Source organism: Camelus ferus, chromosome 13 (assembly GCF_009834535.1).
Source record: "Camelus ferus isolate YT-003-E chromosome 13, BCGSAC_Cfer_1.0, whole genome shotgun sequence".
Taxonomy (NCBI): Eukaryota; Metazoa; Chordata; class Mammalia; order Artiodactyla; family Camelidae; genus Camelus; species Camelus ferus.
The window spans coordinates 27,954,169-27,967,173 of NC_045708.1; the positions used below are offsets into that span (position 1 = coordinate 27,954,169).

A 13,005-nucleotide genomic window follows, 5' to 3' on the forward strand; every position below is an offset into this window, starting at 1 on the left:
CGAATATTACTTAGCCATAAAAAAGAATGAAATAATGCCATTTGTAGCTACTTGGATGGGCCTAGAGATGACCATACTAAGTGAAGTCAGAGAAAGACAAATGCCATAGGATGTCATTTATATGTGGAATCTAAAATATAATAGAAATGAACTTATTTACAAAACAGAAACAGACTCACACATATAGAAGACAAATTTATGGTTACCAAAGGGAAAAGGGAGTGAGGGAAGGATAAATTAAGAGTTTGGGATCAGCAATTACAAACTATTATGTAGAAAATACATAAACAAGATCCCACAGTATAGCACCGGGAGCTATAATCAATATTCTGTAATAAACCATAATGGGAAAGAATATGAAAAAGAATGTGTATCTATCTATCTATCTATCTATCTATCTATCTATCTATCTATCTATCTATCTAATACAGAATCACTTTGCTGTACACTAGAAACTAACACAACATTGTAAGTCAACTACACTTCAATTTAAAACAAAAAAGAACATACTGCTTGTTTTCAGGTGAGGGTGGGAGGAGGAAATAAGCTATTATCTCTGGTTTTGCTCGAAATTAAATAAACTCTCTGATCATTTTGTGATCATATCAATGAACTGGAACATTTGATCACTCAACCTCTAGGCTTTTCATGATATAAACCTCACAGTTAAGTGCTGTGTCTGCCAGAAATCAAGAGGAAAGAGCAGTGATTTCTGAGGGGGTGAAGCAGACTGACTCTTCTGTTGGGCTGAGTAGTGGTAGTGGTCACTACTATTTCCCTGGCTTGGTGTTTTAAGCTCTCCACTCTATACTTCCAGGGCCTTTGTAATGAGGTGTCCCTAATCCAGGATCGTATAATCATCCCCTCACAGTAAGGTGGTTCTCTCTGCATTAACATCTTGGTGCTGTGATGTACTGAGCACGAGGCACCCCTCCCTCTTATCCCTGCAGTTCTTCAGTGATGCACGAGACCTGGAGTCATTCCTGAGGAACCTCCAAGACTCCATCAAACGAAAGTATTCCTGCGACCACAGCACCAGCTTATCCCGCCTGGAGGACCTGCTGCAGGACTCCATGGTGGGTGTTGCGTCAGTGGGATGATTGCTTCTGAGAAACAGAGTAAACCCTGTCAGCTGCTGCTGTTTATATCCTTGAACGCTCCAGGGTTGTGGGTCATTGTTATAAAGTTTGGCTCACAGTCAGTTAGAGTTTAATCAATTTTGTTCTTTTTCCTTTTTTCTTAAAGAAGTTGCTAATAAAGAGTTCTTTGGGTAAAGGCCTAGTTTTCTGCCCTTGAGCCACATAGCGCTCATCGTAATTTCTTTGCATTGTTCCTATTTTAATTCGATGTTTGGAGGCAACGACGGGGTGTAGAGCATGAAAAATAGGGTTGACAAGATTAGCTGACACCAAATTATTTTTTACTCTCATGCAAAGAGAATTAAAACAAAACACCAATGAGCTAGACTTGAGCCAATTTTTTTCCTCCTTGGAAATTTTCTTTTTGTAAAAATGAGATATTCAAAAATTGAGTTTAATTAAGGACAACCTTAAAATCTTTAGATGTAATGCAGAATTTGTCTAGTCTATTTATGGGAGCAGTATTAACTTTTTAAAAGTAGTTTTGCATCCAGTATTTAATTCCAATAAAATATACATTTTTTTCTCCATTGAACAATTCCTTCAAGGGTACTGGTAGTAAAATCAGCAGCAGACTACTTACATTTATTGAGCGTGTATTACACAGAACTGGCAAGACAGGGCTCAAGCTACATCTCAAATTAAGATAGAAATGTGTGTATAATAGGGAAATTACTTTTCTTGTATGAGAAGCCAGGGGAGTCTCACATTTCAGTAGAAAATTATAAATAAGAGAACCAGAATAATCCAAAACAGCATCATTTTTTCCATGAGTGAGACTTAGGCATTTAAACACTTCCAGGTATTGTAAAGCTATGAATGGATGCAGTGTTTCACGTGGGCAGGTAATCTGTTGATTTAATTAATTTGGAATGAAAGGTAAAGACCTGACTTTCTGATGTTGTCTCTAAAATGAATCTCTTGGAGGTGCTTCACGTATGAAGGAGGAATATAATAATCCTTGGCTATTATCTCCTCCCTCCCACAGAGTACCTTCCTGTCATAGGGTAACTCCTCTGCAATTGTTGTCATATCTTCTCTTCTCGAGGGCCGCTGCTCTGTTCCCTCCTCTCCAGGTCAGGGGCGTCGGGTTGGCGGCGTCATTGGGGCATGAAGTCACCTGGGTCTGCTCCTCAGCTTGTCCGTCAGGTTCGGGAGCATCTGTCATGGCTTCTGGTTCTTTTCAGAACTTTTACCACGCTGAGCACTTGGTCTCTGGAGCTTGAGATGTTTGTCTGTGGGTTAGACAGAAATTGACATCTTTATTGCAAGGAAACTGCAGTGGGTAGACCAACTCTCAAGACTGGAACAGTGTGGCTGTCTCCCTGACATATTCCATTTCTCTTTCTTAACTAATAAGTTAAAGTTGTATTTCTTCCAATCATGCTCCCGGGGACAGGCACAGGTAGTTTATTTAAGCATTTCTTTTTCTTTACTTGCATATTCTTAATTCTTTAATGGCATTTCTTAACATTATTAACTCTTTACTCATCACATCTACTTCCATCCTAAGAAAGCCCTCTTCTGGGGACTTTTTGTACCTCAAAATGGCCTTGAAACATCCTGGTTAATGGATAAAGGTTATCTTTTACTCTCTAATGGAATTGGTAGTAGATTGCTACCAATTTCGTTGACAAGAAGTTCATTAGTTTTTAAGATAATTGGATTTGCAGAGACTTGAGTTTCAATTTTGCATGATACATCTTTCAAACCAGTCAAATTTATGTAAATACAGCACAGCAGGACTCTAAATGGTAAACCCTAAATCATTTGTCATGATGCCTTCACCAATAGCATTGGTTTCTAGACTGTTGGTTGAAGAGCTAAGATCTTTCTCTTATTTAAGAAGGTAAAATATTTGTAGTAGGGCTTGAGAAATATCATTATTTAAAAAAAAAAAAAGAGCAAAACTCTAGCTTCTCCTAAGCAGAGAGGCAAGAACTGGCTTCTGCCATGAGAAATTGAATAATAATAACAAACACCACAACCTAGTTATTATTATTATTATTATTTTTAACTTCCATGTTCTCAGACCTTATTTGGAGAAATCCTTTGTTAGCTGTATAGCTGTATTTGGCAGCTAGAAATTCTTTTTGGTTTTATTTGTTTATTTATTTTTGCATGTGGCTTCATGGCTTGTGAAAAGGACACAGGGAGAAAGCTGCAAAATTTGAGCACAAAAGTACTTGGCAGCAGGCAGAAGCATCCTCTCCTGTTTTCTTTATCCTTGTGTTTCTAAGATGGCTCCACGAAGGATCCCTACTTAACTGAGAAGTGACATTCTCAGAGGGAGTGGAGCACTCAGTTTTCTTTGTTGACTTAGTCTTCCCAAGGAGCAACATTAATGTCTTTTTGGTTTTCTTCTCATTTTGTAGGATGAAAAGGAGCAGCTTATACAGTCCAAGAGTTCTGTTGCCAGTCTGGTTGGGAGATCAAAATCCATTGTTCAGCTAAAGCCACGCAGTCCCGACCACACGCTAAGGAGCACCATTTCCGTGAAGGCCATCTGTGACTACCGGCAGATCGAGGTGAGGAGGTAGAAAGGGTACCTTCCGTTCCAGAGGGAAGCAAGGGCCAAGGGAAGCCTTCAGTTAGGGTTATGATAATAAGAAAGTCAAATGATAAAGTTATTTTATTAGAACTTACACATGCTCAGATCTCTTCTATCACTTTAAAAAAAAAAAAGCCTCAACTTTACAATCCTGACCTGCTCCCTGCGTCAGTAATTGGCATCATTATCAACCCAGTTGCCTACGTGTGGACAGAAATAGTGCTTTGTAGCGCCCAGGAGAGATCCTTGACTCCTCCCCTCTTGTCCCCTACAGCTAGGAGGACTATCAAGTCACTACTAGCTTGTAAATAAATATCCCTTCAGTGTACTTCTTTCTGTCCTACCTCAGTTTCTTTCATTTGGATCATTGCGTCAGCCTCCTCATTCAGTGTGTTCTTTATCGTACCACCAGCATGATCTTTAGAAAAAGAAGTCAACTCTTGCTTAAGTCCTACAACAATTCCCCGTTTCTGTTTAGAAAGTCTAAATTCCTTAATGTGATCTCTTTACCTCTCTAACCAAGACCTGGTCTTGTCCCTTCCATGCATTCCCTGGTAAATTGCATTTGTCACACAGTGTTGTAACCAAATACCCTATCAGAATATGTGTAATATAGACCATGTTTGTCAGCTTACCATTTTACTGTTTTTATTTCTAGTGGTCTAGCACACTTCCAAGCACCCAGTAGGCTCCATAAATGTTTGTTATACAAAAGAATGAATGAGCTTTCCCTGTACTTTACTGTGGCTCCGTATTTCTGTCTATAAAATAGAGATGATAATGTTGGTTACTTGTCTCCCAAGAGAAAAAATTGATGATTTCAGATGCTTAAACATTTTCAGGAAGAAGGAGGAGGAAGTATCATGAAAGCAAAGTTGTAAATATTCATGTCCCTTAAGTTTTTATCCTAATGATTCTAGATACAGAGAGATTGCTTTTAGAGGTCTTAAAGTCTCCTTATAACTTTCATATACTAAGTTACTTGACATGTAACAAGCATTTAATAAACACTTGCTTCCTTGATTTGATGTCACAACCTTTCCTGGGTTGTGTATTTATACATTATTTTTTTTGTCAAATTCAGAAACTCTAAGTAATGGCAGATCTCCAAAATGATTTTCCCTTAAGGATTTCGTGGCCTTGAGGTCAGCACCAGGTAATAATGGGTTGTTGGTTTATCCATTAGCAGTAACTTGTAAATTTGTCTCTTCAGATCACTATTTGCAAGAATGATGAGTGTGTATTGGAAGATAATTCACAGCGGACCAAGTGGAAAGTGATCAGCCCCACAGGGAATGAGGCAATGGTGCCATCGGTCTGCTTCCTCATCCCCCCACCCAATAAGGATGCCATTGAGATGGCCAGCAGGTAACTCAGCTCAACTGCCACCGTGTACTGCCACCTCCGCCCTTTGGCTGGGTGAACTGATGGAGGGATGAATCTGCATTTGTGATCTGGAACAGAAGGACCAAGTTTTAAAGATTCTTTTGGGGAAAATCTCCTGTTAGGATATCAAGTCTTGCACTGCTTGCCACATTGTAGATTTTCAATAAATGCCTGTGTTCCATTGAGATATCTCAGTGAGATATTCAGTGATAATTTTTTTTTAAGAATTCTTAGTCATAAACAGTTTACTCTCAGACGTTAATTTTTGAACCGACAGCTGACTTTTCTTCTTTATATTTTATTAAAGTAATATGTGTATGGATTTTTAAAAGATGAGTTATACCACAAGCTTATAATAAAAACAGGCAACCATCTCCCCTACCCCAGAGTTCTGCTTCCCAGAGTTAACTATTTTCAACTTGTGGAGTGATTTTTCTGGTTTTTAACCAGAAGTGTGATTTTTCCCCCCTGCTATTTCTTGATTTTTTTTTTTTTCCTTTTGGAAATTATCTATTGACTTCCTTCTCTAGGAAATTAACAGTTAGTTTTATACACACACACCTGCAATATACTTCTCCTTTACCCATCTTCCAAATGTAGTTTTATCATAATTTTTGTTTAAATCGATATTTTATTTGTTATCTTTACATTAAGTTGTTTACAGCTGAACCATGTAGTACTTAGGCCATTGTAGTAAGCCTTACCCAGGCACGTCTTACCTCTCTGAACTTATCCTCTGCCGCTCTTTTTGCTTGGGCTCAGCTCCAGGGTCTCGAGCACCACAAGCATATTCTTGCCTCAGAGCCTTTATAGTTCCTCTGCTTGCTTCGTATGTTAACGTGATTCTGTCCCTCACCTTTTTGTTCCTCTAATCACCTTCATGCACCACAGCCCTACTCATTGCCTATCACTGTCTGTCTCCTTTACCCATCTTTATTTTTCTCCAGAACATTGAATACTGCCTAGCAGATTATACATTTGTTTATTGCATTTCCCCTCCCATTAGAAGTCCCAGAAGAATAGAGATTTTTGTATATTTTGTTTACCTCTGTATCCTCATCACCTAGAACCATTCCTGACATGTAGGTATTCAATAAATGGTTGTTAAAGGAAAGAATGAATGAGTTCAGTGATTGAGTATATATATATGAACAAATTAATTTTGTTTACTTTCTTGAATAACTTTTTGTTTCTTTAGAGTTGATCATTGTTTTGTTTTTAAGTTTGCTTAGTTGTCTGTTTGCATATTACAAATTTATTCCCAAACTCTCCTACTTTACTGTAAAAGGCTTCTTAATTTGGCCAGTTTAAGGTAATTTTCATTTTTAGTTTCTTTTGGAAACCTCTCTTCTGGATCATTTTATCTTTCTTTTCCAGTCTGGACCTGCTCTGTAGGCCTGCTTCAGTATTGCTGTTCTGGCATTGTCCTTCATCTTCACCCTCAAGATTCCCTTTACCACTCTTCTGTGTTAGACCCTCTGATTCCTAGTTTCCAAGCCTTATTTATTGGTTTATTCCCTGGTTTGGGAGAGTGCACTCTATAGTAGCTTGCTGAAAAAAAGTGCGTGAGAGGTAAAATTTTTAAGTCCTCTCATATCTGAAGATGTCTTTCTTCTCCCTTCATAATGAATTGGTCAGTTATGGAATTCTTCCAGAAATTCTTTTCACTCTGAACCTTGAAGATACTGTCACACTGTTTTCTAGTTTACAGGGTTTTTGTTGAGAAGTACATACAGTATGACTTTTATTCTTTATTTTTCTTCTTTTTTTTTAGGTTTATGTAACTGTTAAATTCCCCCTTTGTAGTGAGCCATACTGTGGTTTTGACAAATGCTTAGAATTGTGTGTCCCTCCTCTCCATCATTTTCTGTCGTGATACAGAACAGTGTGACACGTTAACCTTTTTTTTGGAGGCAGGTAATTAGGTTCATTTATTTATTTTTGGAGGAGGTACTGAGAATTGAACCCAGGACCTTGTGCATGCTAGGCATGTGCTCTACCACTTGAGCTATATCCTTCCCCGACACTTTAACCTTTTGAATGAAATCTTTATCTCCTTGAAGATTTTAAACTCCTTCTCTTTGTCTTTAATCTTTGAAGGGGGGGATGCTATGTCTTCAGAAGAGTGAGTCTTTGTGCTAACCCTGAATGCAAACTGGAAGCTCATATCTTTCAGATCTGGGAAAAATTTTCTTAGATTAGTTCTTTAATTATTTCTTTTTCTATATTTTTTTCTGCTCTTGCTTTTAAAAACTCCCCTTTGTCAGATGTTGGATCTCCTGAACTTATTTCCTCATTTTTCTCTTAATTTCTTTCTGTTTTTTATTTCTTTGTATTTTTATTCTTTTTTGAGATTTCCTGAGCTTTTATTCCAACTTTGCTATCATTTTAGTGGGATTTTTGAAAAATGGAAAGATAAACTAATGGGTTTAATGTCAGTTATTTAACTGACATCCTGGCTTCTCGTTTTCTATCCTTTCCTTTGTGTCTCACATTTCTCAGCTTGAAGAAATTCAAGGTAATGTTGTGTGTGTTGAGTTTTATCTGTGTATCTGAGCTTGTAAGTCACCCAGAAGATGAGGCTGAATTAGGCATGGGATGCTTAAGAAAAAAATCTTCTCAAGCCCTTCATTCTACAGTTTCCTTTTATATGCCAGATGAATTTCTTACATTACTATTAACTTTTAATCATTATGGGAGCTTTGTAAATATATAGAACACAGCCAGGCACTTTTTAAGCATTAATGTTGTCATTTTTCACCAGTTTCAAATGGAGTTATTTTATCTCTAATTTTCTCTATCATTGCTTTCCCTGGATAGTCCTCTCTCTAACGTCTCATAATTGTATTACACTCAGGTAACATTTATGAGATTGCTAAATATGTGCTGACATAATAAATAAATAAATATATAAATAAATATATATATATATATATATTAGTGCAGCAAATTGTTAGGGGATCTCAGTTAATATGGGTCTAAAGATTCTTCTATTGTTAGTATTTGACTTGTTGCCTCTCTCTGCTCAGCATATAAGCTCAGTTCTGCTTATTCCACTTGAATGTGGAATTCAAGTCTTAGAAAAGCTGTGTGTTGTTCCTAGGGTGGAGCAGTCTTATCAGAAGGTGATGGCCCTTTGGCATCAACTACATGTGAACACCAAAAGCCTTATCTCCTGGAACTACCTGAGGAAGGACCTAGACCTTGTAAAGATCTGGAACCTGGAAAAGGTAATTATGACAGCTTTACCCCAGGTTTGGATCCTCTTGGCAAGATTTTTTCAGAAGAAACTTTTTTCCATTATCATGAGACATCTGCTCACCCAGTTGGTATAAAATGGAGTCAAGGATATTGCTTCAGGGTTACAGGCCTGAGGATTTTAGGAACTAGAAACTTTTGCATGAATATATGTAGTAGGGGAATACTGGTAAATTGACCACCATTAAGGTTTCCATCCAAGAGGGCCCAAAGAGTTCTTCTGAGGTGCTAGTAGTGTTCTCTTTCTTGATATGAATGCTGATTTTGTGGACAAATTCAATTTGTGAAAAACTAACAAGATTACAGTTATGGTTTGTGCAATGTTTTGTATATATGTCAAACATCAGTCAAAAGGGGAGAGAAAGAGAAAGCATTATGTTCCCATTCCACTGAAATGTCCTCTGGCCTTTTCTCCACAGCTTCGTTCCTCAGCACCAGGGGAGTGCCACCAGGTTATGAAGAACCTGCAGGCCCACTATGAAGACTTTCTGCAGGAGAGCCGTGACTCGGCGCTCTTCTCAGTGGCTGACCGTTTGCGCTTGGAAGAGGAGGTGGAGGCTTGTAAAACCCACTTCCAGCATCTGCTGAAGTCCATAGAGAACGGTGTGTGCCTTGGGAAGAGGAGAGCAGGGGTGGAAGGAGAGCCCTGAAGGGTGCTGCTGGCCCCATCATGTAGGCTAGAGAATACCATCATCACCTTTTTACCATTTGAGTTGCTAAAAAAACTTGAGAAAGAAAAATTTGTAGAGATGAGTTCTCATAATCAGATCATGGAAAAAGAGACCGTATTTCAGTTATTATTACTAACTATTCTATCATATTTTCTTGTGGAAATAATACGTTTGGATCCTTAAAGATCAGGATATAATACAGGGAATTTAGGAACAGGCAGAAGGTTCCCCATATAAGGTCTTGCTTTCATTCGTGGAATATCAGGTCTGCTGGAACCAGTCGTGCCCTCTCTGTAAGGGTGAATCTGTTGTTCTCAGGTTTGCTGATCTCTGTTGTGGTGCCTAATGGTCTTCTGTGCTTGTGCATTCACAGAGGACAAAGAGGAAACTGTGGCCAAGATGTACATTTCAGAGCTGAAGAATATCCGGCTGCGCCTGGAGGAGTGTGAACAGAGGCTAATCAGACGACTTCAGTCCCCAGCCAGCTCTAAGGCTGACAGAGATGCCCGGCAGGACAGTGCATTAAGGATCGCAGAGCAAGAGGTAAGCCCTAAGAGCAAGTTGGGTGCTGATTGCAGAGCAAATGCTTTCAGAATGAATTAGAGGGCAAGAGATTATGGATCCTAAGGAATAAGGCAACAGATTGATGGCAGCGATACTCCACAATTCTTCCCTGCAGCCTGCAAATGCCTTTTACCCATGGAGAAGCATGGTTTCAGCTTCCAGGATATTGCTGGCTATTGACTAGTTCCCTACACAGTTGGGAAAGCAGACATTGGCAAATTGTTCTAAGTGCTGATTTGGGGCTGCATATTTTAATACTGCTTAGTAGAGATGTCACTCTCTTCTCTGTCCCTTATATGCATGTGTTATTTTCTATGACATGGTTACTATAAGTCACATGACTCCAAAAACAGTAAGGAAAGACAGATTCTGCTATGGGCTCTCACGCAAATTTTCTCTGTGACTTTGAACAGATGAACTCTCATCCTGAATTTCCTTTCTTATGAAGTAGAGATAGTAATATGTGAGTCACAGCAGTGGTTTTGAAAATTAAGTGATATAATACACTTAATGGGCTTCCTGGAAAAGTAAAATGCTATAAAAATGTGCGGTAGTATTCTTAAAGTAAAAGTAGCAAATACTGCTTTGTTAAGTGCTCATGGGCATGCGAAGCGAGTAAGCAAAGTCCTTGCTTTTGGCTTGTAGTGTAATTAAAGATGTATAAAAGGTTAAAGTCACAATTAGAGTCTTCAGTATAAGAGATGTCATTAGATAGTACCTGGTGTACTTCTGGATTTCTAAACAAGCATCGCTGTGGGAATTTAGAGTGTTACTGGGACATTTCTACTTGAGGTGGGACAGGAGGGCTCTGTGATGAGTGTTAGATTTGATCTGGGGAACTTGAAGGGAATGGAAAGCAATGCCTAATGAGGACAAGTGAGTTTTCTTAAGTTTCTCTGTTGTTTTTAAGCCTGAAGAGGATGAGGAGAGCCCAGGGTAATTTTCTTTGGTCAAGAAGGATCCAAAATGTCTGTGTGAGGCATGTCATATGAACCTGTAATTCTCATACTGAAGCTTTTTCGCTTTTCTGTAGTCATTCAAAATCTATCTGTCCCTGCTAAATAGAACATTTAAGAGATACAGGTTAATACTGAGCTCCACTAAAGGACCTTTTTTTAGAAAAAAAAGTTTTTTTGAAATAGTTTCAGATATACAGAAAAGTTTTTATTCTTATATAGCCTTCACCTAGATTCCACAAATACTAACATTTTTCTACATCAGCTTTATCATTTTCTTTTACATATATATACATAATGATAACCATTTTTTTTTTAATGGTAACTTCCAGACATGATGCTGTTTTACTCCTGTATACTTCAGTGTACATTTCCCAAAACACGACGGGACAGTAAATAAAATCAGGAAGTGAACATTGATATAGTACTGTTATCTAAGACCTTAATTGAAATTTGATCAGTTGACCTAATAAATAAATGCCTTTTTGAATAGTTTCCCGACCCCCATTATCCCCTGCAAAAAGAATATTTTGGTGCAAGATTCAGTACAGTATTCCACATGGCATTTAGTTACTATGTCTCTTTAGACTTTTTAACCTGAAACAACTTCTTGATTGCTCATCTGTCCCGACCTTAACATTTTTGAAGAGTGCAGCCCATTTATTTTCTAGACTATCCCTGTGTGTGTGTTTATCTGAGGCTTCTTCGGGGTTAGATACGGGTTACACATTTTTGGCAGGAAGACTGCAGAAGTGATACTGTGTCCTCGGCGCATCCTATCAGGAGGCATGTGATGCTGATTTGTCCCCTCACTGGTGGTAGCTTTTATCACTTGTTGCTATTTTCCCCATTGTGGTTACTAAGTATCTTGTGAGGAGACACTTTGAGGCTATGTAAATATCCTGTTTCACATCAAACTTTCACCAGCTAGTTATAGCATCTGTTGTTGATGTTTGAGTTAATTATTAGTGTGACTGTTGCCAAAAGGTGATTTTCTAATTCTGACATTCATTTAACGTTTCAAATTTTCCATTCTATCAAAAGGGAAGAGCTTGCCTTCCCTGCTCGCTCCTTTCCTCCTTTGTTATATCAATTTGGGCTTATGGAGTCTTATTTTAATTCAGTGATTTGTAATTTGCTACTATCTTTATTTTGATGTTTGAAATTTCCCAAAGTTAGCCGTCTTTTAAAATGTTCTCATCGCTCTTTGAGTGCTTTCTTATTTCTTAAAACAAACAAAACAAGAAATTCTAGGTTCCTCCTGCCTTTACCAGCCCCAGCTCCTGGAATCAGCCTTTTATCCAAGGAGTCCTACTTCCTTTAGGTTCCTTTATTTAGAAACCAAGATCGGGTGCTAAGTGTGCTCATTTTTGTTGGGGTGTCTACTTCTAGGCCTGCTCAGCAGATAGAACATACTCGTAACTACGAATCCGTATGTATTTATCACCATCCAGTTCCAAACCAATAGTACAAGGCTTATTGTAACCTTTTCTCTTTACATATTTGTAACTGTCTTCCCCAAGACTGGAACCTCCTTCACAGTATCCACAATAAATTTACTTATTGCTCAATTCTAACATGTGTAGATAGTGTTTTCAGAACTGGTAACTCATTCTACAACAAGCAAACCTACTAACTAGAGTTTAATGTAATTCTTTTTGTCTTTAGCCTGAAGGTATGTCTATAGTCAGTACTGCTCTCAGAAATTACTGGTGTGTATTCTTTTCTCTGCTTCCCCTTCAGTGCTGTTCCCTAGTTTGCCATCACTCTCCTATATATGGCATTTGGGTTGTTTCCAGTATTATGCTATTACAAACAAAGACTTCTTTCTAACTTCTTTGTTCAATTCTGTCTCTGTTTTTGTTATGTGTCTTGTTCATGACAGCACACCCAGGAGGATTTGCAGCAACTGAGGTCAGACTTGGATGCTGTTTCCATGAAATGTAACAGCTTTCTCCATCAGTCCCCATCTGGTTCGAGTGTTCCAACTCTGCGCTCAGAACTCAATCTGCTGGTGGAGAAAATGGACCATGTATATGGTCTCTCCACTGTCTATTTGAACAAGTGAGTGAGCTGAGGGTTTGGGTCCAGAGGGCAGTGTTTTCCCTTGAGATGAGAAGAGAAAGTGCCTGGGGTGTTTCATGAACTATCCAGGGAGACTGCAGATCTTGAAGAGCTTGTACTCACGAAAAGAGACTTCCAAATAACAGGGAATGTGTTCATTTGGGCTGCAACAAAAAATGTCAGGGATACAGAAGGGAAGTTGATTTACAGTTTTAGGACTACTTTGAACCTCATTTCTATTTGATTAGATACTGCTTTTATAAAAGAAAAAGCGGGGGGGGGGTGTGGTAGAGCACATGCTCAGAATGCACGAGGTCCTGGGTTCAATCCCCAGCACTGCCATTAAAAATAAATAAATAAATAACTCTAATTACTTCCCCCCCACACACACACACCAAGAAAAATAAATAAAAAAT

General features: G+C 38.5%; 1 protein-coding gene across 1 annotated transcript in view; it reads left to right on the top strand.

Annotated features, from left to right (window-relative positions):
* Nucleotides 1-13,005, top strand: part of MACF1 (microtubule actin crosslinking factor 1) — a 311,201-nt gene that overhangs the window by 163,308 nt on the left and 134,888 nt on the right. Inside the window, 7 exon segments of the mRNA XM_014560572.2 lie at nucleotides 951-1,076; nucleotides 3,515-3,667; nucleotides 4,904-5,058; nucleotides 8,180-8,306; nucleotides 8,754-8,937; nucleotides 9,379-9,548; nucleotides 12,411-12,589. Coding sequence (XP_014416058.2) covers nucleotides 951-1,076; nucleotides 3,515-3,667; nucleotides 4,904-5,058; nucleotides 8,180-8,306; nucleotides 8,754-8,937; nucleotides 9,379-9,548; nucleotides 12,411-12,589 — 1,094 coding nt within the window.